This window comes from Notolepis coatsorum (assembly GCF_963971535.1).
Source record: "Notolepis coatsorum genome assembly, chromosome: 8".
NCBI classification, from domain to species: Eukaryota; Metazoa; Chordata; class Actinopteri; order Aulopiformes; family Paralepididae; genus Notolepis; species Notolepis coatsorum.
In genome coordinates, this window is record NC_140172.1 from 10,339,609 (window position 1) to 10,365,816 (window position 26,208).

Genomic DNA, 26,208 nt, shown 5'->3' on the forward strand with positions numbered 1-26,208 from the left:
GCCCTCTGCTGGCACGTGCTGTGCACTACAAGCAACGCATCTGTGATTTGGCGCACAGTCTGTGACGTCACGGTATTGAAAATCATACCGACAGGATTTCGATATACCCTGGTATACCGTAATACCGTCATACAAGCCTACTGGTAACATTATTTGTGTTCTGAATAAAACAATTTATTAAACACAAGTACATCTTATTGAACATTATTTTCAAGTCAAGTCAAGTCAAGTCAAGAGTTTTAATTGTCACGGCATACAGGTATACAATGAAATGCGGGTGGTCTTGCCCGCAACGATGTGCAATACAGTGGTACATATAATAGAATCAAAAGAAGGAAACAACATTGTGCAGTAACAGGTAGCAGGTAACATGGAGTGACATCTCGGTATCTGTACATAGTTATTTACAGAGCATATGGGACATGCTAGTTAGCTTTGGTAGTGCAATACACTGTTCCTGTTATTCTAATTTAAAGTGTCTTTTCCTTTGGCCATAAGTGTGCGTGTGTGCGACATGAGTGTGTGCCCGCTCATGTTAAAGTGTTAAGTGGCTGCTCGTGTGTGAGCGTGCACAGTGTGCGTGTCGTGTGTGTGTTCATGTGTGCTTGTGTGTGGACAGTTCAATGTTCTGAGCACTCAATGTTCATTGTTCATGGCTCTGATGGCCTGGGGGAAGAAGCTGAGCCTAAGCCGCTCTGTCCTAGTAGCTGGGGTTCGCAGGCGTCTGCCTGACCTCAGCAGCTGAAACAGGCTGTTATTGGGGTGGTGAGGGTCTTTCATTATCCTGCAGGCTCTGGATTTGCACCTCTTGTTGTATAGAACCTGCAGGGGGGGTAGTGCAATACCCGTGGTACGCTCGGCTGAGCGCACCACTCTCTGTAGGGCCTTCTTGTCCTGTGCCGTGTTGTTTCCATACCAGGCAGTGATGTTTCCGGTCAGGATGCTCTCTACAGCTCCTGAGTAGAAGGACTGGAGTATCTTTCCCGATACTCTGAACTTCCTTAACTGTCTCAGGTGGTAGAGACGCTGTTTCGCCTTCTTTACTACTGTGTCTATGTGTGTTGACCATGTCAGGTCCTCTGAGATGTGGACCCCCAGGTACTTGAAGCTGCTCACCCTGTCCACGGTAGCCCCGTTAATCATCAGTGGTGTGTGCGTCTCCTGCTGTCCTCTCCTATAATCCACGATCAGCTCCTTGGTTTTACCAATGTTCAGGAGCAGGCTGTTGTCCTGGCACCAGCGTTCCAGTACCTCAACCTCCTCCCGGTAGGCCTTCTCGTCGTTGTCCGAGATCAGCCCCACCACCACCGTGTCATCTGCGAACTTCACTATGGAGTTGGAGCTGAACTTGGCCACACAGTCGTGTGTGTAGAGTGAGTACAGCAGGGGGCTCAGAACACAGCCCTGGGGGGACCTGATGCTCAGGGTGATGGTGTTGGAGGTCTGACCCCCCACCCTGACCGCCTGGGGTCTTTCGCTCAAAGTCCAGTACCCAGGCGCTCAGGGCGGAGCTCAGACCCAGCTCGATCAGCTTGTCCACCAGTCTGGTGGGGACTATGGTGTTGAACGCTGAGCTGTAGTCAATGAACAACAGTCTCACATAGCCCCCCTTCTGACGGTCAAGGTGCGAGAGGGTGCTGTGCAGTACCTGGGAGACCGCGTCGTCGGTGGACCTGTTTGTCCTGTATGCAAATTGCATAGGGTCCATATCACTGGTATTTTGATTTTGATATTGCATTACCAATTATCATAGCAAAACAGCTTTTTCAAACGGTCTGTAATGCATTTTGGAAACGGGAGATGGGGTCATGGTGTAATGGGCCACCTGGCCTGAGAAACGTAAGGAGGAAAGAAAAAGTAACAACTTACTTCTGTTCATTATTTGGGTAGAACACACATATTTTGAATGCCTTCGGCAGACTTCAAATGAGCCATTTTAATCTAGATTAATCTAGATTAACTCCAGGACCTCTAAATTAAACCTTTCCATTTTTGTGACCACATTACAGACAAAGGCCATCAACATAAAGTATGCATATGCTCAACCAGCACTAGACGTTCTTATCAAAAAGGAAAAGTCACAGAAAATATTATTAGGGTTTTAAATAAGGACGTTTATGGGGTTACTTGTATTAATAATGATTTGCACTAAGGAATTTTGTAACTGTTATCTAAAGAAAAAAGAGAGGAGATGTTACAATGGAATGGGGAATGTTATATAAACCCCCCCACAGTGGTGTGTGGAGTTGGTATGTCCCAGCAGGGACCAGGATGTAAATGTCGTGTTATGGGTTGGCAATACAGACGCACGGCAAAGTTGACACAGACGCTCTATTCTCCTGGCTCGTTATTGAACACAGTTATCTTTGAACCTCTGTTTTCAAGCCTCGTCAATATACCCCCCTTCCCCACTCTGGTGTCGTGGAGTCACTTCGCTGTGAGTGTTTCCACGGTTAGCTTGCGGCTAACGTTAGTTAGCTTGCAGCTAAAGTTAGTTAGCCTAACCTTTGTCTGCAACAACAAATGTATTTGTTGTTGTAAATCTTAAATCTAAAATTCTGTTTAGTTTCACTCAGTGACACTGTTGGCGTGTAACTGCTAATTGAGCTATCACCAGTCAGAGGCAAGTCTTTGTGTTTAAAAGCAGCTCTTTCTGTGTAGAGAATTCAGTTTGTATTGACACAGCAGAAGCCAATACTTTGGTTGAACAACATTGAATCCTACTGCATGCTACCCGTTTGTGACAGCCTAAAACTTAAACATTTAAACTTCCTACCTAGAAATGCTACCTATATAGGAAGCTTCCTTGCATTTGACACACAGGGATTGAAGAGGCTCAGGGGTCGGCAATAGGCGGCCCCCGCCGGCCGAAATTGGCCCGCCAGCAATCATTTCTGGCCCGTCAGTTTGTTTTGAGAATATGATATTTATTTTATTTTCATCATATTATTTTTATTATATGCATACCGGTACTTTATGTTTTATCCATGTTGAGAGTGAATAACAGGTATAGGCAGTGAGGTGCAATGTACCGTATATATAGGCTTGCTCAAAGTGAGGTGGACAGCGCGTGGTGCTGAAATGGGAAACACAAGTCCATGAAATAAAAACACCAGTTCAGTAAGTCATTCAAGCTTTATCTTTACTCATGACTGACGGCACCACACATGCATATGAACAGTAATGCAATTAAAAACAATGCAAAAACAATGCAATTAACTTTAAACAAAAAGAGTGCTTGAAGAAGCTCCTGAAATGACGGCGCTATATGTATTTGAATTACGAGACATTCGGAAGTCCATTAGCTCCATTTCCAGTGCAGCCTCATCTAACAAGGTTAACTATCATAATCGATCGTCCCACTATATTCCTTTATCCGTAATTGATCAGTCTCCCCAGTTAGTAGCTAGATTAATATATTTAGCGGAAGTGTCAATCGATCGCGGGGGATTCCGCAATCTGGATGAGTCAGCCCCAGTCTCCTTTGTAGACCAGACCGTCTCATTTAACAAGACGAGGCTTGTTTGAGATTCAATAAGTATAATAATAAGTAAGACAACGGATACGTTTTAACGAATTCCATATAAATCGATAGTTTTAACATTAAACATTCAACATTAAACCGGTCCGTGGCCGTCAGATAGACGGTTGCGCGCGCATAATGTAGGATAGACCGATAGAGAGGCGCTTTATAATACAATGGAAAAAAGACAAAGGTATAATGTTCAGTGCATGTATATGTCGTTTACAGTTTATTATGCCACCTATGCAGCTCGTTTATTTTGACAGAGTTAAACATGTTTCACTATCATTATATTAAATTAGCCATTGTTTTTGGTTCTGGCCCGCCATTCAATGGCTTGGGGAAAAATTGGCCCGCCGCCAAACCTAATTGCCGACCCCTGCGCTAGACCCACCCAAGGATACTTCCTTTGAGATGAAGGAGGAGCCCACAGACCACCAGGATATCAGCATGTTACCTTTTTTTCTCTTATCTTGATTCTGTCTTCTCCTTCCTCTGCTCTATCATATTTGTATAGCTTTGTCTCCATAGCTTTGTCTCTCATTCTTTCATTTCATCAAACTCTGTTCACATGTAGCCTAACTATTTGGTGCACTTTATTTAGCTGTCTCCCTCTGCCCCAGATCTACCCTCTCAAATTCCTATCTGCTACCAAGAAACATGTCTAACGTGCCAGAAATTAAAGCAAAGTGACTTGATTGGCTGCATTTCTCACACGTTAAAATGTATTATACCAGACAACCGTTCTACCTCCCAAGCCCCTGAGCGCTTGCTGTTAACCTTCGTGTTGTGTATGTGCCGCCATCTTGGGTCAATAGGAAGGAGGATGTAATTACAGAGGAAATCAGAAAGTGACCAAATACTTTTCCATGCTACTGTAAGTTCTTAGTTGCTGTCTCCCTCTGCTCCAGATCCACCCAGCGACCTACTGATGATTAAGAAAGAAGAGGCTCAGGACACACTAGACCCAAACATGGATATTTCCACTGGGCTGAAGGAGGAGCCCACAGACCATCAGGATATCAGTATGTTACTTTTCTTTTTATTGTCTTTATTTTCTCTTGTTGTCTTTCTTCTGTTGCAGCACAGTTGTCTCTCTGTCTGTGTGTCCATAGCTTTCCCTCCTCTCATTCTTTCCATTAAGCCCCAATCTGTGATTTTCATTTCAGTGTTTCCCCTAGGATTTTTTTCAGGGGGGGGGTGGTAGGCCCCCAAAATGACTAGTGTTTTCGCGGGGCGCGTGTGTCACGGATACGTGGTGTCAACAGTGTCGTCATAGACACGCGCAGTAAGGCGGTTGCTAGTATCGGTGCATTTCACTACACTGAGCTGAAATGAAACGATTGCACATAAATTAGGTAAATAAATAAAAATTTACTTATTTACAATTATACATACAGTAGTGACAACACACATATGAACTATTTACAATACAGGGAGGCACATACAACACTCATAACTATTTACAACCAGTGTCAGAGCGAGCGAACTCAAGTTGTTCGGAAATTCTGAGGGCTCAGAGTGCACACTGGACGCTCTGACCAAGAGTCAGTTTATCAGAGCAGATTTTCAGAGTGACTCACCTTAAAGGAAAACTCCAACATGTTGGGAAATTAGCTTATTTGCCATCTACCCTGGAGTTAGACAAGAAGATGCATACCTTTTTTCTTCTCTGTCCATGCAGTAGGAGTAGGAAGACACGCACCGTTAGCCTAGCTTAGCGTCAGTCACTGGAAGTAGGTTCCTCCATTAGCCTAGTTCCCAACGTCTTCCTACTCCTACTGCATGCACAGAGAAGAAAAAGGTATGTATCTTCTTGTCTAACTCCAGGGTAGATGGCAAATAAGCTAATTTCCCAAAATGTTGGAGTTTTCCTTTAACTAGGGGCCTATGAAATCCATTTTTATCTTTTCCTGTTTTCGGATATGAATTTTCACTATTTTCGGATGTCTCTGATTTTATATTTTTTTCCTTTGGATTTAACCAAAGAAAACGATACAAAATTATGTTTTTAACTAACTTTAATAACAGTACATCTGCAAACAGTGCCAGTGTAGTTCAATGTTCAGTGCCAGTTAGGTTATGAGGTTTCTTTTTTCCAGTTCAGTTCAATGCAGTTCAACTGCCAGTGCAGTGCAATAACTAAATAATAATTAAATAGTTAAATAATACAAAATAATCATTTGTTTAAAAGAAATCAGAAAAAAAACTGTAAAATGTAATTTATTTCAAAGAGATGTCCTTTAAAGGTTCATGCTTTTCCCCATCTCTGGCTGACATCACCATTGTGATACATGATGGTTAGGCCTTTGTGTTTTCCTCAGTGAGGGAATGTCTTTTGTCGGTCAGCAGCGTTTTGTACTTGCTGAAGCTTCTCTCTGTATAATAATTTTTTAAGTTTAAATATCAACATTATCTGGCCATCCTCAGTAAATAGTAAATACTATCAAACTTGCCAAAGACCAGAGTTGGGATGGGCGCACGCACACACACACACACACACACACACACACACACACACACACACACACACACACACAGAAAGGGAGAATGGCTTATATGAACTATCCAGTTAATTAAAAAAAAAAAATATATATAGTATATAATTTATATTTTTATATATAATTCTTTCTGGAGGGGCGGGGCGTCCCGTTGGCGGGGTGTGCTGCCCCGCCAAGGCAATGGTAGGGGAAACCATAATAAAGTTAGGTATTTTAACATATACATTCTTGAAGAGTCTGATCGATGGAAAGTAAAATAATAAATGTGTTTCATTACTCTTTATAAAGGGAATAGCTTTGACTGTCTTGCACTAGCCGGTAGACCCTCCTCTATATGGCCGGCCCCTGGTCAAAGTTGGGAATAAATCCATAAGGAAATCTTTTGGTCCAGAGATTGAAGACTCTGCAACATAGATACAATATTCTTAGGTTTCTAGATGTGAGGTTATGAATTTACCCTTGTGGATGGTGTGGATTCAGTGTTCCCCCTTGAAAAAAAATTCATCAGCCGTGCTGTGCTGGGCGCACGTGCCGCCAGAATCCATATTAGCGCATGCTGCCAGAGAAATAACTTAAAACTACCTTAGAATTCTTCAAGATAGGTTATTCATAGGGGTGGAACGGTTCACAAAATCCACGGTTCGGTACGTATCACGGTTTTGTGGTCACGGTTTTCGTTTCGATTCGATACGTTGTTTTTCATTAAAAAAAATTTAAAATCTTTTTATTGAAAGTTAATCGTGAGTTAAAAAAAATAGTGGCGTTAATAAGAATCGGGCGATAACGCGTTAATACCGCGTTAACTTTGACAGCCTTAGTAAGGACATGGTTCCTTTTCAAACTGTCGATAGACATGGTCAAAACACGATCCAAGATATGCGTTACCTGCCAGCAGACACTTGAGAAAAGGTTTTGCAATTTTCTATTGCAGTTTTGCACAATACATTTTCTTAAAATACCTCTGTACTATGTGAAATATGTCCTAGTAATACAAGAGTACAGTAATAGCTGCCATACCAGTGTTTTACCCCTTCAGAAGCATTTATATAGACATTTTAAGATAGATGAATATACCGTGATATATACCGTTACCGTCTATACTTCAAATTATACCGTGATATACATTTTAGACCATACCGTCCAGCCCTACTGTGGAGAGGTATCAGTGTCCACTAAAGTGGTGGTCAGACCACACTGCTGTATATGGTAAGCTGGCCCACATTGCCCTGAAGTACTTGGGGACCCCTGCCTCAACTGTCCCATGCGAGAGACTGTTCTCTTTATCAGGCCATATTGTACAGAAGAAGAGAGCTAGTTTGTCACCAGCCAATGTGAACAAGCTGGTCTGCCTGAGTGACTGGTGGAAGAAGGAGAAGTAGAGATTGGACTGATTGAGTCAAGCCATGTCACATAGCTACTGAGTGACTGTACTGGTAACTAGGCTTGGGCGGTATAATTCATACGTCATACCTTGCTGACATCACACCCCGGTATGGGTATTATGACGGTATGACTTTCATCAGTGGGGGCGGAGCGGAGCTAAGTTAACAATATACTCGTTATCACCATACATAACGGTTATATTGAAACACGTTGACATTAGGGCCGTTCTTTCAACCTAAAAGTGCACTTTCTTCAACTTCAAACCTAAATTCCTTAGCGACCCGTGTTACCAACTTAAACAAATCAGCGAGCACATTCGAGATACACACATATGAAACGAGTCATACGGAACAAATAACGTATAACGGAGGCTGAAATTAGACCAATGTGACTCACAAACTCACGACAGTAGTACACAACTACACATTCAGACGCATTGATTAAGTGATAATCAAAACCCAGCTTAAGCCGTTAAACCCCTGTAGTGAATCACCGAAGCCAATACGCACACACACAGTCGAACTGGAAGGCTTTACGAAACATACACTCCCGGCATTCATAACTCGTACGTTCATCTTCCATACGCTTAACCATAACATAACTTACTTACCGGTACCCAAACAACGCGTCCGAGTCCACATTCATGCACGAATCCATTTCAAAACGTTAGAAAAACGCTCCGTTTCCTGATTCCTCAATCATCCAATGTCTGGAAGTGGACCCATGGTCCATCCATTCGACCTTAATAAACGGACGGCCACCGGTCCATAACCGCATTCTATAGAAGAATAAGGGCTAGATCCACAAAGAATGGATTGCACGGAGCAAGTTGCACCCTTACTTACAATTCATTATGAATTGAAAATGGGGGACCCTGATGTAAACAAGACTAAAGTCTTTCTCTGGTCTGCATCCCCTTAACAATTGTGTGTATTGAGCCGTACTGTATTGTACACATTCTGCAATCTGTTAATAAAATCAATACACACCATTGTTAAGGGGATGCAGACCAGCGAAAGACTTTCGTCTTGTTTACATCAGGGTCGCCCATTTTCAATTCATAATGAATTGTAAGTAAGGGTGCAACTTGCTCTGTGCAATCCATTCTTTGTGGATCTAGCCCTAAGTCTTTATTTGTCGTGCAGATTGACACGCATGTGAGATGAAAGACCCACAGGAACACGCGCGTGGCTCTGCTGAGCTCTGACTGAGAGAGGGAAAAAAAGACTGCCCTGCCCTCTGCTGGCACGTGCTGTGCACTACAAGCAACGCATCTGTGATTTGGCGCACAGTCTGTGACGTCACGGTATTGAAAACCATACCGACAGGATTTCGAAATACCCTGGTATACCGTAATACCTTCATACCGCCCAAGCCTACTGGTAACATTATTTGTGTTCTGAATAAAACAATTTATTAAACACAAGTACATCTTATTGAACATTATTTTGATATTGCATTACCAATTATCATAGCAAAACAGCTTTTTTCAAACAGTCTGTAATGCATTTTGGAAACGGGAGATGGGCTCATGGTGTAATGGGCCACCTGGCCTGAGAAACGTAAGGAGGAAAGAAAAAGTAAGGACTTACTTCTGTTCATTATTTGGGTAGAACACACATATTTTGAATGCCTTCGGCAGACTTCAAATGAGCCATTTTAATCTAGATTAATCTTAACTCCAGGATTGCAGATAGATTAATCTAGATAAAAAAAATTAATCTATGCCCACCTCTAAATTAAACCTTTCCATTTTGTGACCACATTATAGACAAAGGCCATCAACATAAAGTATGCATATGCTCAACCAGCACTAGACGTTCTTATCAAAAAGGAAAAGTCACAGAAAATATTATTAGGGTTTTAAATAAGGACGTTTATGGGGTTACTTGTATTAATAATTATTTGCAATTTAGGAATTGTGTAACTGTAAAAAAAAAAAAAAGAGGGGAGATGTTACAAGGGAATGGGGAATGTTATATAAACCCCCCCACAGTGGTGTGTGGAGTTGGTATGTCCCAGCAGGGACCAGGATGTAAATGTCGTGTTATGGGTTGGCAATACAGACACACGGCACAGTTGACACAGACGCTCTATTCTCCTGGCTCGTTATTGAACACAAACAGTTATCTTTGAACCTCTGTTGTCAAGCCTCGTCAATATACCCCCCATTCCCCACTCTGGTGTTGTGGAGTCACTTCGCTGTGAGTGTTTCCACGGTTAGCTTGCGGCTAACGTTAGTTAGCTCGCAGCTAAAGTTAGTTAGCTTGCAGCTAAAGTTAGTTAGCTTGGGGCTAACGTAACGTTAGCCTAGCTCGAGGCTAACACATCCCAATTACCGAACATTACACACATGCCCCGAACCGTGGAGGTCGTACCGAACGGTGTACGGTTCTAATGCGTACCGTTCCACCCCTAGTTATTCATGTTCATGGAGTCATGTGCATGTGAATTTGCTAGGAGGTTTTTGGTGTGTCCGCTGACACTAGAAGTTAGGGGTGGACGGTATAAACGGTATATGGTATAAACGGTATGAATTTGCGCTACGGTATGGATCTTGACTATACCTTGTGACCGGTAGAGCAACTCTAAAGTAGCATTGACGTAACCACAGTGTGGAGGGAGGGGGCTGCTAAGTGGAGCTAACTTTAGCTTGCTGTTGCAGGGCTCTACAGTGTGATTATTTCACTCGCAAAATAGATATGTGCGAACTGGAAAAAATATTTTACGAGCACAGAGGCTTTGCGTAGTCGGCGTGTCAACGCGCAATTGTCATTTCATAATAGACACAGAACAAAGCGGACCTTCAATTCTAGAAGCGAACTAGCCCTGCGTTGCACACAGCTACACGCTAAAACCTTATGTAATGTTAACTGTTGATGTAGCCTTCAGAAAACGAACGTTAGCTCCACTCCTAGCAGCCTGTTGATGTAGATTCAGCAAGCCAACGTTAGCTCCACTCTAGCAGCAGCCCCCTCCCTCCCTCTCTCTCTCACTCTCTCTCACTCGGTCTCCCCATCCCTCTCTCTCTCTCTCTCTCTGTGCTAACAATCCTGATTAGATTCTTAAACCTATTTCATTAAAAAGGAAGATATTGATTGCTATTAGCTATAGTATAGCTCAGCAGCTGTAACAGAATAATTTTATTATTTTTGATTATTTACGTTTTAGGTTAAGTTAAACGACAAAAAAAGCCAGCGGTGGACCGACATAACAAACGCTGTCACTGTTTACTTGTGTAATGACATGGTTCCTTTTCAAACTGTCGATAGAAAGGGCTTTAAAGACATGGTCAAAGCACTGGATCCAAGATACGCGTTACGTTACCTGCCTGCAGATACTTGAGAAAAGGTTTTGCATTTTTCTATTGCAGTTTTGCACAATACATTTTCTTAAAATACCTCTGTACTATGTGAAATATGTCCTAGTAATACAAGAGTACAGTAATAGCTGCCATACCAGTGTTTTACCCCTTTAGAAGCATTTATATAGACATTTTAAGATAAGTTAATATACCGTGATATATACCGTTACCGTCTATGCTTCAAATTATACTGTGATATACATTTTAGACCATACCGTCCAGCCCTACTAGAAGTGCTCTGGAGGCTCAGGTAGCTGCATATTTGTACACTGCAAAAAATGAAATCTTATCAAGTGAAAATATCTTGTATTTGGTACAATAAATCCAATATTTTGTAGAATTATCGTGGATTATCTTATTCCACTGGCAGATAATTTGGCTTATTATTTTTCTTGATTTTGGTCAATTTAATCTTGTTTTAAGAAAATGTCAATCTTGTTTTTTAAAACAAGATTACATTGACCAAAATCAGAAAAAAAGCTAAATTATTGTACCAAATACAAGATATTTTCACTTGATAAGATACAATTTGTTTGCAATGTAGTTGTAATCAGGGTAAAAGTCAAGATTAATGACATGCCTCAACACTTAAATGTACACTATTTGTATTGAACATAGATATAGATGATTTAATAGATACTATAAATAGAAAACATAGACATAGATACATGGAACATACTAACTGTCTAACATACACAAATCATAACACTACAACAGCACTTGTGACTTTACACCTAAGAAGTCTCAGTGGCATAGGCTACATTCTGCCTTAGAGCATTTAATTTTCCTGGGCTTTTGAAAGAAAAGCTCCAGGGCTCTTTGGTAGGGAATTCACTGGTAGGGGGCCCATTGATGCTGAGACGCATACAAGCGGCCAGATGGTCTCCCTGCAGTATGTTCCTCCGGTCAGTTTTCACCTGTAAATACAGAATTAATCACTAGACAATAAGTGGGGTGAGATTTGTGGCAAGTCAAATTACAAATCTGATTACAAATGACTAGGGCTGACCATGACTAGTCGAATAGTCGACTAATCAATCGAAAGGAGCCATAGTCGACTGCCAACCTCTTAGTCGAATGCACAATATATATATATATATTTTTTTTTTCACTCTTTCCAAAAGCAAAGAGGCCTATAAGCGTGGCTAACGCTAATGGCGCACATACCAGCAATGCTAACTGCCTAAGAAAACGGGCACAGAGACACTGAAAGAGGATTTCACCTGTCTAATGAACACACTAGACAAATATCAAGATGTATCCACCTGGTGGACCAATTGCATGCTTTCGCAGAGGACAAGAAGCCTTCAGTCGAGTCCTTCAGACATTAACACATTGGGCGCCAATAACGTCGTACAACGTGTTTCAAGGTCATGCTAATTCTGCCATTCCACGGCGTCCAACGTTATTGAGATCATATTTCATTTTTTCGCCATGGTATTCATAATCCCCTCACCCATACATTACAGTGGGAGCCTGCACAACTCTGCAACGCTTCAATACTGCCGCCTTGTGGATGATCGGGGGCGAGTTGCAACCGGAAATGGATCTCTGGTGATCTCCGTGCATCTGGGAAATGCGTCCGGCACTCACATATTGTTGCGGGACTCTAGACACACATCCGTGTATATGGATCGCTGCCATAACTCAATAATCGATATGATTTGGGCATTTATTATTATTATACAAACCGGAAATGGATCTAGTCGATCCACATCAAATAAGTGGGATATTTTTCTTCCAGTCTCATCGGCGAACGGTAAGAGGACAGTAACGTTACTTTCAGCGTGTTTGTTTATTATTATTAATGCAAACTGCTCTGATCAATATATCACCCATACTACATAAAGCATTTACTGACGATCACGGAATTATAAACAACCCCCCCCCCCCCCCCCCGTTCATCCACGCATGATGAGTCATAACGTTTAGGATCATGTACAGTTGAAATTTTTAATATAGCGTGTATCGGCAACAAACGGCAGTTGATAATCTATATATGCGTATATGCCTATAACTCACGTTCTAGGAATTACTGCAGAAAACGATAAAAACATATTTCGTATGAATCTATGACTGAAAAAGTATAACGTTCCTACATCCTGAACGATAGATAATCGATGTTGAATGGGCCATAGTAATGTCAATTTAGCAATACAATTTAAAAAGTTATAGCACGGCAAAGAAGGTGAACATCTCCATAGGCTTAGAGTGGTGGCAGAGAGTGGTATGAGACGGGCAAACTCCGTGGCAGTTAATGTGTTAAGCACACCCCACAGCCCAAATGGAATGATGATAAAAACTTTTTTTAAAGAACAATAATTTTTTTTTTTCTTTTATTCATTGTATGTGCGTGTGTGTATGTATATTTGTATGTATATATTGATATGTGGGACTTTGGACCTGAGGAAGACTAGCTGGTGCCATTGGCATCAGCTAATGGCGATCTTTTTTAATAAACAAATACAAATTTTACGGTTCTCTCAGTTTCAGAAAAGGATACAGACTGGTTTGTAATCCAAGGTTATGAGGAGCTTGGAGAGAAGAGTGGAGCTAAACTACAGACAAGACTCTTGAAAATCCCACTCAAAAGATTGTCAGCGGTAAGAAATATTACATTGGGAGTTGTTTTGCATAATCCATTTGCAGATTTTATATATAAACTTTTACATGATAAAAATATAGATATACTGTATTAAAAAAATTATAATAATAATTGCTTGCCTAGTCTTGTTCTTGGCTGGGTCTTGCTTAACTAGGCTTGCTTAGTCTTGTTCTTGGCTGGGTCTTGCTTAACTAGGCTTGCCTATTCTTGTTCTTGGCTGTATCTTGCTTAATTAGGCTTGCCATGTCTCATTCTTGGCTGTGTCTTGCTTAACTAGGCTTGCCTAGTCTTGTTCTTGACTGGGTGTTTGTCTGTAGCCTACTGTCTCTTAGCGAGAGAGAGAGAGGTGTGGAGAGAGAGACACTCTAACCAAACACACTCAGTTTAGTTTGCGCAGCAGACTTTGATAGTGGGATGTACAATGTACCCCTGTTGTGTACCTTTTCTAACAAATCTCAGACCAAAACCCTGCTCAGACTAGTGTGAGTAAAACCCTGCTCAGAGAGATTGGTGTTGGATTATTCCTGATTCTTGGACGATTAGTCGGTTAGCTAAGATACATCCAAATTAATCAAGCAAATCAATCGAAAATTTTGATTGTGGTTGAGGCATCATCTAGCCATAATATCTGTTCTAGTGAGTGTAAACACTTCTACTTTTAACAATACAAGTCAGGGTTCTGAAGTGGTGTTTTGACTTTTGTGTCGAAGAGAATTAGAAAATCAGAGCGGTTTTAACTTTAAAGCCCAACGGTCAAATCTGGGTCGGATAAGACTGTTACTTTATCTCTTTCTAATGTGTGTGTTAAATGGTGCATTTATATAGCGATTTTATCCAAAGCGCTTTGCGATTTTGTTCCTCACATTCACCCATTCACACACCAACGGTGCAAGGTGCCAACCTGCTCATTGGGAGCAATGAGGGGTTACGTTTTCTTGCTCAAGGACACTTTGACATGCTCCCCGGGAGGAGTGGGAATCGAACGGGGAACATTCCGATTACCAGACGACCACTTTACCTCCTGAGCCAGTCACCTCATGTTAGAAGTTGAGTTGGAATTCAGAATCAATACTATTGCATGCAATTCACGGTCATGACCTGAAACTATGAATGAATTATCATTGTATTTATATTGTGGTTTTCTAGACACTCCTAGTACTTTACAGTGTAGGATGTAAATGGCCTCCTTCACCACTGGGTAGCACCCAACCTTGGGCTACAGGCTCAATGGCTGCGAGACACTGGCACCAGGCACACATCACACTACACAATGGTTGAAAGGCTCAGGAAACGGGGATTGATACCAGCCAATTAAGGGGAAGTGATGATGGGGTAGCCTTGATGTCAGACCTGGTGGGACCAGGTGGGTTTGCGGGACTGGAGTTTTGAGAGGAACTTTGTGGTCTTGGTTGACCAGGTGGACAATGTCAGTCTGTTTGACACTGGTCTTGGTTGATCAGGTGGAGAGCATTAGAGAGTCTGTTTGACACTGTGGTCTTGTTTGACCAGGTGGAGAGCATTAATAATAATAATAATAATACACTTTATTTGTATAGCACCTTTCATACAAGAATTGCAGCTCATAGTGTTTCACAACAGAAAAAACAGAGGCACAAAATGAGCACACAAAGTGCAGACATATAAAAATCAGTTTTTCACATTAGGATCTAACATCCCAATAGGCCACCTTGTTTATTGTTTACTTAATAATTTGGTTTGTATCTCCTTCTCTCTCTCCGTGCTTCAGCCCTCTTCTGTCTCGCACGTCGCCCACGTCCTCGATACTGTTGTTATGTATGACAAGTTCCTTAGTTTTACTTACATTCATCTCTAAACTTTCTTTTCACCAGTTCAGGAGAGATGACACGTGGTCCCTGTATGTACCCTCTCATGGTCCCTGTATGGACCCTCTCATGGTCCCTGTATGGACCCTCTCATGGTCCCTGTATGGACCCTCTCATGGTCCCTGTATGGACCCTCTCATGGTCCCTGTATGTACCCTCTCATGGTCCCTGTATGTACCCTCTCATGGTACCTGTATGTACCCTCTCATGGTCCCTGTATGTACCCTCTCATGGTCCCTGTATGTACCCTCTCATGGTACCTGTATGTACCCTCTCATGGTCCCTGTATGTACCCTCTCATGGTCCCTGTATGGACCCTCTCATGATCCCTGTATGTACCCTCTCATGGTACCTGTATGTACCCTCTCATGGTCCCTGTATGTACCCTCTCATGGTCCCTGTATGTACCCTCTCATGGTCCCTGTATGTACCCTCTCATGGTCCCTGTATGGACCCTCTCATGGTCCCTGTATGGACCCTCTCATGGTCCCTGTATGGACCCTCTCATGGTCCCTGTATGGACCCTCTCATGGTCCCTGTATGGACCCTCTCATGGTCCCTGTATGTACCCTCTCACGGTCCCTGTATGTACCCTCTCACGGTCCCTGTATGTACCCTCTCATGGTCCCTGTATGTACCCTCTCATGGTCCCTGTATGTACCCTCTCACGGTCCCTGTATGTACCCTCTCATGGTCCCTGTATGTACCCTCTCATGGTCCCTGTATGTACCCTCTCATGGTCCCTGTATGTACCCTCTCACGGTCCCTGTATGGACCCTCTCACGGTCCCTGTATGTACCCTCTCACGGTCCCTGTATGTACCCTCTCATGGTCCCTGTATGTACCCCCTCATGGTCCCTGTATGGACCCTCTCATGGTCCCTGTATGTACCCTCTCACGGTCCCTGTATGTACCCTCTCATGGTCCCTGTATGTACCCTCTCACGGTCCCTGTATGTACCCTCTCATGGTCCCTGTATGTACCCTCTCATATAGTATCCCTCTTCTTGAGTAAGGCAACAAGGCCATATTATCTGCGTATTTAAACAAGCAAAAGTTATCACAGTCCATTTGTAACTTGTTTGTTTGTATACAAGGAGAAAAGTAAAGGAGATAAAATGGTCCCCTGCGGTGCTCCTGTGTTGAGCGTAGTGACATCAGATAGACTTCCATTAACACGGACCCGTTGAGGGCGGTCAGAGAGGAAGTCTCTGATCAGATGGATGATATCTCCATTTAACCCCTGTGTCAATAAGTCTCTGAATGAGAGTATATCTGCATGGTGTTAAAAGCAGATCTTAGGAAGTAGTAGTTGCTGGGATTCTTTGATTATCTGTTGGGTGTTGTGAGCCCAGGTGAGGTCCTCACTGGGTGCTCTCACACCAGCAGGGCTCCGGTTCAAGCTCCTGCTCCGCTCTGTCATCAACGCGTTACTCAGGCGGAGGTAAACACAATATGAACATGACGGTGGCAAAATGTGCCGTATATAAAACGGCTTCAGATGTTCGGCATTGCACCATGCTGATCCACTCAACAGGTAGCGATCTCAAGATGAGATCTGATTCAAATGTATTGTCATTATCAGAGATTTTCGATATTATCGGCCTACCGATATTGGCATTAAAATGTAATATCGGAAATGATCTGTATCGGTTTTCAAAAAAATAAAATAAAATTAATTAAATTTAACCTTTATTTACCCAGGCAAGCGAGTAAGAACACATTCTTATATACAAAAGCACCCTTACCAAAAAGCTAAAGCCTTTGAGGGAACTGCAACAAAAACAAGGTTATGTACATACCACTATCACGGATCTTCTATCATGCTGTGGACCATCTCGTTTTGTCTGGCATGTCTTCTCTGGTCATCAAGTCATTGGCGACCGACTGACAACGGATTCAACATTACATCCTTCCCAGTTGGCATGTCTCTGAAATACTCCGTTTCACAACTACTCCAACTCAATAATGTCAGCGCTCCTCCGTGCCTCTCAGTCATCAAAACACTTGGACTCCTGCATCGCCCTCGCTACATCCACCGATCCTCCCGGAGAAAGTTTGTTTACTCCCGGTCTGACTCCAATCACATCCCACGCTCTGGTCTCCCCAGCGCATTTCCTCAACAACATTACGTCATCAAAACAACCCACATGTGCGTTCTGTCTGTTTCCGCCCCCTTCCCAAAGCACACCAGTCTGACCAAATCCAACCACATCTCAAATTTGCTCTGTTTAACACCCGATCACTAAATAAAGATAAAGCCCCTCTACTCAATGAATTCATTATTGACAATAACCTGGACTGTCTTTGCTTAACGGAAACATGGCAAAAACCCCTGGATTATTACCCCTGACGGCTACTCCTACATGGTCAAACCACGCCTCCACAGGCGTGGAGGTGGAATAGCCACATTCCACAAAAGAAGCATTGACACAAGCAATATTACCATCCCGGCTGCCTCCTCATTTGAACACCTTGCTTTTAAACTGTCTGGTCCCAAACCCCTAGTCACTGCAGTCATTTACCGGCCCCCCAAACCAAACCCAACCTTCCCCTCTGACCTGTCTGAATTCCTGACACAACTCTGTGCTATCTCTCCATCCATCCTTTTAATCGGTGATTTCAACATTCATGTTGATACTTCGGACTCCAAAACCTCGACAGAATTCCTGGACATTTTAAACTTTTTTAATCTCACCCAGCATGTTGATTTTCCCACTCATAAGAAAGGTCACACGGGGTGCTCCAGTAGCACACCATGTTACCGCGCTCGCGCGGGACTCCGTGCTGCGTCACGGATCTGGTTGACTCCGATCTGGTTGATTCCCGGACCCGCCGTCATTTGCCGAATGTCTCCCCCTGCTCTCTCTCCCGTTTCACCCTGCAACTGTCGGTCATGCTTGACCAGGAAAGCGATAAACGCTAAAAAATTAAGTAAAAAAAAAAAAAAAAGGTCACACACTGGATCTGGTCTGCACATCTGGCATCTCCATCAGTAATCTCACCTGCTCCGACCTCACCATCTCTGATCATCTGGCTATCACCATGGACATTCTCATCCCTACTCCCCCAATCAAGCAGATGCGTTCCATAACATTCCGTAATCTCAAATCCATCCACCCCTCCTCTCTCTCCTCCCTACTGACTGACACTATCCCTGATGCCTCCCTCTTACAGCATGGCTCCCCTACAGACCTGGTCAACATCTACAACAACACTCTCTCCTCCTGTCTCAATCAGCTCGCCCCAATCAAAACCAAGTCTGTCTCCTTCACTCACTCCGCCCCCTGGTACACCGATCACCTACACCACCTTAAATCCAAGGGCCGCCAGCTCGAACGGCTATCCAATAAAACCGGTCTCACTGTCCATAAAGAGGCCTACAGACAACATCAACAGCTCTACAAAGACGCCCTCAACTCTGCACGCTCCTCCCACTACTCCGCTATCATACAGTCTGGCAGCAACAACCCCAGGACTCTGTTTTCCACCATCAACACACTTCTTAAACCCTCTGACACAATCTCCTGTTCCTTCACTGTCAGTAAATGTGTCTCCTATCTGTCACATCTCCAAACAAAAATTGACAAAATCCACACCCAACTAACAATTGCCTCCGCCAACACTATCTCCCCTCCGGATTCAACCCCCCCTCCACCGCCCAACCCCCCTTTTACATCCTTCACTGAAATCACCGCATCGGACCTATCCTCCATTCTCTCTACAATGAAAACTTCAACCTGCATCCTGGACCCTATCCCCTCCATCCTAGTCAAGGCTTGTCTCCCTGCCCTTTCTCCCCTAATCACCTCCCATCGTAAACTCCTCTCTGACCACTGGCCTATTTCCCCCCGCCCTCAAAATTGCTTCTGTCACCCCCTTACTAAAAAAACCCGGTCTCAACCCTGAAACCCTTGATAATTTCCGCCCCATTTCCAACCTCCCCTTCCTCTCAAAAATAATTGAGCGAGCCATTGCCTCCCAATTAAAATCCTACCTCGACAACAATAACCTTTATGATACATTTCAATCCGGATTCCGCACCAAACACGGCACCGAAACTGCTCTTCTAAAGGTCACCAACGACATACTCCTCTCTGCCGACTCTGGTTCCCTCTCCATCCTCATTCTCCTAGACCTCAGCGCTGCTTTTGACACCATCAGTCACCCCATCCTCATCACTCGTCTCCAGTCCTCCGTTGGCATCTCCGGAATCCCCCTCACCTTGCTCCAATCATACCTCTCACACAGGCACCAATTCATCTCTATCAACAACTGCAAATCCCCCACTGCCCCCATCACTCATGGTGTCCCCCAAGGCTCAGTACTTGGTCCCCTGCTCTTCATCCTCTACATCCTTCCACTTGGTCTGATTCTCCGCCAACATGGCCTGCGTTTTCACTGTTATGCAGACGACACTCTGCTATGAGTTCACTGAGTTCACTGTTATGCAGGCGGCGTGGCTCAGGGGTAGAGCGGGTCGTCCAATGATCGAAGGGTTGGTGGTTCGAATCCCGCTCAAGCCCATGTCCATCCCACTGCCGTTGTGTCCTTGGGCAAGACACTTAACCTACTTGCCTCGTATGAATGTGTATGCATGTGAATGAATGTTGGTGGTGGTCGGAGGGGCCGTAGGCGTTGATTATTCGCCACGCTTCCGTGAGTCTGCCTCAGGGCAGCTCTGGCTGCAATTGTAGTTTACCACCACCGGTATGACTGTGTATGAACGAATAATGGACTCTGTAAGCGCTCTGGGGTCTCTGGGGTGTCACGAAGAGCGCTATATAAATCCAATCCATTATTATTATTATTACTCAGCTCTACCTCTCCACCAACACTATCACTCCAGCCACTCTCTCCACCCTCAGCACCTGCCTCACAGACATCAAAACATGGATGCAAAATAACTTTCTCAAATTAAACTGCAATAAATCAGAAATCATCATTATCGGTCCAAAATCCCTCACCAGCCACACCCAGGATTTCACCCTAAATATTGATGGTACCATTGTCACCCCCTCCACTCACGTCCGTAACCTTGGCATCATCCTGGACTCCACCCTTTCTTTCCTCCCCCATGTGAACCACATAACCAAATCGGCCTTCTATCACCTCCGGAACATTGCTCGTCTTCGCCCCTCCCTATCACTCTCCGCTGCTGAAACACTGGTTCATGCATTCATATCATCAAGACTAGATTACTGCAACAGCATCCTCTACGGCTCACCAAACACTATTCTCAATAAACTCCAATATGTCCAAAACTCTGCTGCCCGCATGCTCACCTCCACCCGTCACTCTGATCACATCACCCCTGTCCTCCACGACCTCCACTGGCTTCCAATCAAATACAGGATACATTTTAAAATACTACTCATCACATTTAAAGCCCTCAACATCCTTGCCCCTCCCTACCTGTCCGACCTCCTCCACCGTCACACGCCCACCCGTCGCCTTAGGTCTGCAGATGCCAACCTCCTAACACCTCCCACGACCAAGCTCCGGACCTGGGGCGACAGGGCCTTTGCTGCTGCTGCCCCCTCCCTCTGGAATGCCCTCCCCAGCCATATCCGTGATGCAAACACCCTGACATCCTTTAAATCAGCCCTCAAAACTCACCTTTTCAATCTTGCTTTTGACCTCTAATTCTGTCGGTTTTATTTTATTTTATTTTGTCATGTATTATTTTGTTCCGTTTTGTTCTGTTTTTTGTTTTGCCATAGTTTGTCTCTCCTGCCCATGTAAAGCGTCTTTGAGCACCTGGAAAAGCGCTATATAAAATAGATGTATTATTATTATTATTATTACATGCACAAGTAAATAAAATAAAGAAATTACAGTAGCAATAGTATACAAGGAAAATTATAATAAATAAGGGAGAGAAGGAAAGAGAGAGGGAGAAAGGGAAAGTGAAAAGAAAAGGGGAGATGCACAGATAATGTTTACATTTAGAAAGCCTTGTTGAATGCATCCAATGAAATTAACACATCAATGCATACTTTTATTGTCAAAAGTTTGCATAATGTTGTGTTAATTCAACGACACAAGAGATATGTAATGTTAGTTACCTGAAATTATTTAATTTGGGGGGGGGGGGGAGACCCTGCATATAGGGATGCACCGATATGAAAATTGGCTACCGATACCGATTGTTCAACTAACACAATCGGCCGATACCGATATTTGTGGCAAAAAATAAGTATTTGTAATTTTTTTTATATATATTTTTTTATATTTTTTTTTGTACTTTTTTTTTTAATGAAACTACTGTATATTTGTATGTGTATGTTTGTATTTGTAGGCCTCTTTACTTACTTAAAAAAAGGAAACATCAAGAAATATGTTTATGGTATTAATTCCACCATGCCATGTAGCACTATCCCTCTCCCAGTATCGTCTGGCGGCCTGCAGATGGATACTATTCTCTCAACCAGCGCTCTCAACCAATGCAATAGAACCATTTTGATTGACAGTCGATTCGGCCAATTACGTCACACCGCTAGCACCCACCTCCTGCTGTTCTTACCACCAATCGGCAAGCGTTTATTCATTTTCTACTTCCGGGCATGCCGCCATTGATCTGCTTGCGAGAACCACAACAAGCAAGCAAGGAGCACCCAAAAATATTTAGGAGCACAGTGAAAATATTTCAACAGAGTTTATTGGGGGATATGGGGGAGTTCTATGGGCTTAACTCAGAGGGGGGAATGTCGGGGGGGGGGGGGCCATCGTTTCCGCGGTTTGGCCCGGGAGAGGGGGGTCTTGAATGTTGTGGGGTCGTTGTGCGTGGGGTGGGGTGCTTGGTGACATCGGAGGTAGCGGGCTTGGCTTGGTGGGGGGGATTACCACCCCTCGCTCCTCTACTGAGCCTGGCCCAATTAAATTCAAGGGACCCCTGTCGCTGAGTGCTCGGCCCCGTGTGGGACGAGTCTATACTTTCCACAAGCAACCTGTCCTTCCGCGTTCCCGTTTTGCGCTCTGATTGGCTACGCTATTACGCCCCCCTCGTAAGTAGAGTCGCCATTGCACTCAACCGATTCATTCAACAGGAAGCGATTTGCGAGTACAATACACCATCAGGCCAGAGTGGATAAAGAAATGCTCCAGAAATGAATATGCGTAGGGAAAGGCTTAACGAGTCAGCGCGAGAGCGCACACACAAAAGCACACACGCATGATATCTGATTTATTAATGCCAAATAATGGATGACGACCGCAATTGGCACTTGAAAAGTGTAAATGATGGATTAGTTAGTAACAATTGCTTGTATAGCTTGTTTAGCTTGTATAGCTCAACTGGTTAGTCCCCTGCCTGTGGACCATATGGTCCCCGGTTCGAATCTCTTGGATACTTCTTTTTTGTCTGTAACGTTAATTTATCCACTCTGGTTGATAAGATAAGATATTCCTTTATTGATCCCCTTGGGGTAATTCAGGCATCATAGCAGCATGGGGGGGGGGGGGTACACAGGTAGTGAAAACAACACAAGCAGTGTAAACAAATAAGTCAATAGAATTGACTATCTAACCAACTGAAATATACAGTATTCACAGTATCACAGTATTCACATAAGGTGCAGTATGCATAAGGTGGTGTTATTGTCCTTTTTGGGACACCAGAGTGGATAGATTATTTAACGTTACGGGGGGGGGGAAAGTAAGCAAGAGATTCGAACCGGGGACCATATGGTCCACAGGCAGGGCACTAACCAGTTGAGCTATACAAGCTGTCATGAATTGTTACTGACTAATCCATCATTTACACTTTTCAAGTGCCAATTGCGGTCGTCGTCCATTATTTGGCATTAATAAATCGGATATCATGCGTGTGTGCTTTTGTGTGTGCGCTCCCACTCTGGTTGGATGGTGTATTGTGTTGAATGAATCGGTTGAGTGTAATGCCGACTCTCTACTTACGTAGATAGCTGGCGTAGATAAGGGGGGCGTAATAGCGTAGGAGCGCAGCCAATCAGAGCGCAAAACGGGAACGCGGAAGGACAATTTGCTTGTGGAAAGTATAGACGCGCGTGGGACGGACCTGGGATATGGGGAGCCCTATTTCTAGGGGTGAATGGCGGGAGGGGGCGGCCCCTCTTATGGGGGTCTGGGTGGCTGAACGTAGCCATATTAATTCAAGGGGCCCATGTTTGTATACTGTTGTGTTATTGATGTTATTGTAGGTATTGTCTAAGTGTTGTATGTCTGTAAATGTGGATAGAAATGTAAGTAAAAAAATAAAAATAAAAGCCAATTGCGCAGTCGTTTAATATTGGCATGAAGAAATCAGATGTCATGCTAATATGTCATGTTCTACAGTAGGATGTGCTACTATGATACCCAATAAAACAAGTAATTCAAATAATAGAAGCCTACTTTGCTGGAATGATTAATTTAGAACGTGTACAATCAAGGCTTCCGTTAGAAAATATTGGGGCCGGTCTCCGTGTCCTGGAAGATTTCAATCTCCCGGACAAATGTGAGAAATTCCAGTCAGTTTATTGAGCTTAAAAACAATTGATAGGCAGGCTATATAAAGAATGACATCCTCAAGGCATGTAGATTTATAATATTTTAACTTAAAACTAGGCTACTTTTGCGTATACAGTCATTAATATATTCTAAATAAAATAAGTCCCTCGAGACTCCGTGCTGCTGCTGACTTGAAATCAAATAGGTGTCTGTGGGCAGTCGGCCAGACATTACACAGCAGTCTGTTATCACATTTTTATGAGCTAACGAATTCCGTTATTCTGGACATTTGTATTAATTATATCAAGCGAAGAACTGAGAAATTTGGCAGAGAGAGACAGCAACATTATCGTGGGGTTCAACGTTGCGTGATCGCTGAAACCAATGACAATCTCCACCTCCCAACGAAGCGATAAAAACTAATCCCAATATAATTTTTTTATAATGCAGGAGTATGCAACCGCAGAGCCAGCGGCGCTATCAGGTCCGGTCTGGGGACCGCTCAGCAGCGCCACCCACCCAATGGCTGAATTGCCAATGGCTGAATTGGAGTATTGCACTGTGAGCTCTGCGGCTCTGCAGTTGCATGCTTCTCGCTAATCCAGCAACAAGCTCCCGCCCCGCCATTCTCATCAGCAAACCACAGGTCACGAGGGAATTATTTTCACAGGACATTATGACCGGAGATATTTAAATATGTCGGACTTCAACAGATTTCCCCGGTAAAAAAAACGTTAATTACCGGACAACGGAAACCCTGTGTACAATACATCTGTGTGTTTGTGTGTGCACAGGTGGACCAGAACCGAGAGACGAGGACAAGGAGAGGAGGACGGGAGGAGGAAAAGAGGGGACCTGAACCGATTCAAAGCAGATCAACTATGAAGAACGACAAAGGGACACGAGAAAGGGGCATGAAGGACCACGGTGATCCGAATAAAGATACAAGACAAAATCAACGTGGAAAAGTACCCAATACAAGCATACACACAGGGGACCTGGGGATGAGAATAGATGCAACAGAGGAAAGATAATTGAACAGTTACCCCAAGAAGTATAAAACTATAACACCAGAATTGGGAATAATTAACACTATGATTTACAATACACACGTTACAGACAAACTATTTGAAATTTATTTTAAAAAGGGACACGCTGATTAGGAAACATATTGGGGAATAATACACTTCTTTCGTGTAACGTCAGAGGTCCAACTCTGTATCTTGTAGCCATGCCCTTAACTCTGGTCCCACATCAAAGAGGCTGGCTTCCGAGGGTGGTTTGTATAGGGGGCAGATGGTCAGGATGTGGTCAATAGCACCACCGCTGCCCCATTGGAATCAGCCAGGTGACGTACAATCTCGAGTTTGGCGCTGGTGAGGCCCTCGACATTGAGTTGGAGCACTGGTAGGCCGCGGTTTTCGACGGCCGGTATGACCGCCCGTCCTGAGTAGGACACTCCACCGTACCTTGGCCTGCCTGCTGGACTGGTATGAAGGAACTACAGGTTTATACGTGACACACAATACAAATGAACATGAGCATAAGAAAGACGGATTCAGAACATTGACCGGGAGCTCTGAGGCCATCCACAGAACGAATGTTGGACTTAAATAGTGCGCACTTTGCCACTAGGGGGAGCCCTCTCACTAGGAGAGCCATTACTCCTCACCCTTCCAACGGGGAACAGAAGGATACAACTAAGATCCTATATTTAAATATGTCGGACTTCAACAGATTTCCCCGGTAAAAAAAACGGTAATTACCGGACAACGGAAACCCTGTGTACAATACATCTGTGTGTGTGTGCTTGCGCGTGGAGGCTCACTAAGCTTTTCTCCATGCATATTTATTTCTGGAGCATTTCTTTATCCACTCTGGTTGGATGGTGTATTGTACTTGTCAGGAGGACGACGCAAAGACATCAGCCACGGGGGTCTCCATCTTGTAAAACAGTTGTTGTTGTTGTTGTTGTAGGTGGGTTTTTGTTTTTTGTTTACCTGCATGGTTCAAGGAGGGTCTCCAGCTTCTGGGTTTTTTCCCCACTCTGCTGTAGTCAACATGGTTAGCTTGTGCCTCTGGTTGGTTAGAGTAGCCTTCACAGCCTCTTGGTTCTTCAGGAGACTAGAGATCATAAAGGGTGTTGAATTCCACCTTGTGGAAACTGTATCAGTGGCTCTTTCCTGCCCAAGTACGGTTTGCTGCTGGTGTAGTTAATCCATATTGGCAGGGCTGTGTTTAAAGTGACTTACAATCTTGCAACACTTTGCCAATCCAATCCACTTTATTTATATAGCACATTTAAAACAACAAAGTTGACCAAAGTGCTGTACAAGTCCAGAAACATAGGATAAAACATACAAATTTAATAAAAGCACATAATAAAACAATACAATGTGTCACATAAAAAAGGCCAATCTCTCAAAAACGGTTTAAAAAACAAAAGCCAGAGCAAATAAGTGTGTTTTGAGGCGTGATTTAAACACCTGCAGAGTGGGGGCCTGCCTAACATGCAGTGGC

The 26,208-nt window shown here is 43.6% G+C and overlaps 1 protein-coding gene across 2 annotated transcripts in view; it reads left to right on the top strand.

The window, feature by feature from the left end:
* The window catches only part of LOC311233114 (uncharacterized protein), a 69,317-nt gene that overhangs the window by 32,820 nt on the left and 10,289 nt on the right, over nt 1-26,208 (top strand). For both annotated transcript variants that reach the window (XM_084320003.1, XM_084320002.1), the window contains 3 exons: nt 4,435-4,548; nt 13,259-13,374; nt 24,483-24,656. In XM_084320003.1, coding sequence (XP_084176129.1) covers nt 4,435-4,548; nt 13,259-13,374; nt 24,483-24,656 — 404 coding nt within the window. The remainder of the gene's footprint in view (nt 1-4,434; nt 4,549-13,258; nt 13,375-24,482; nt 24,657-26,208) is intronic.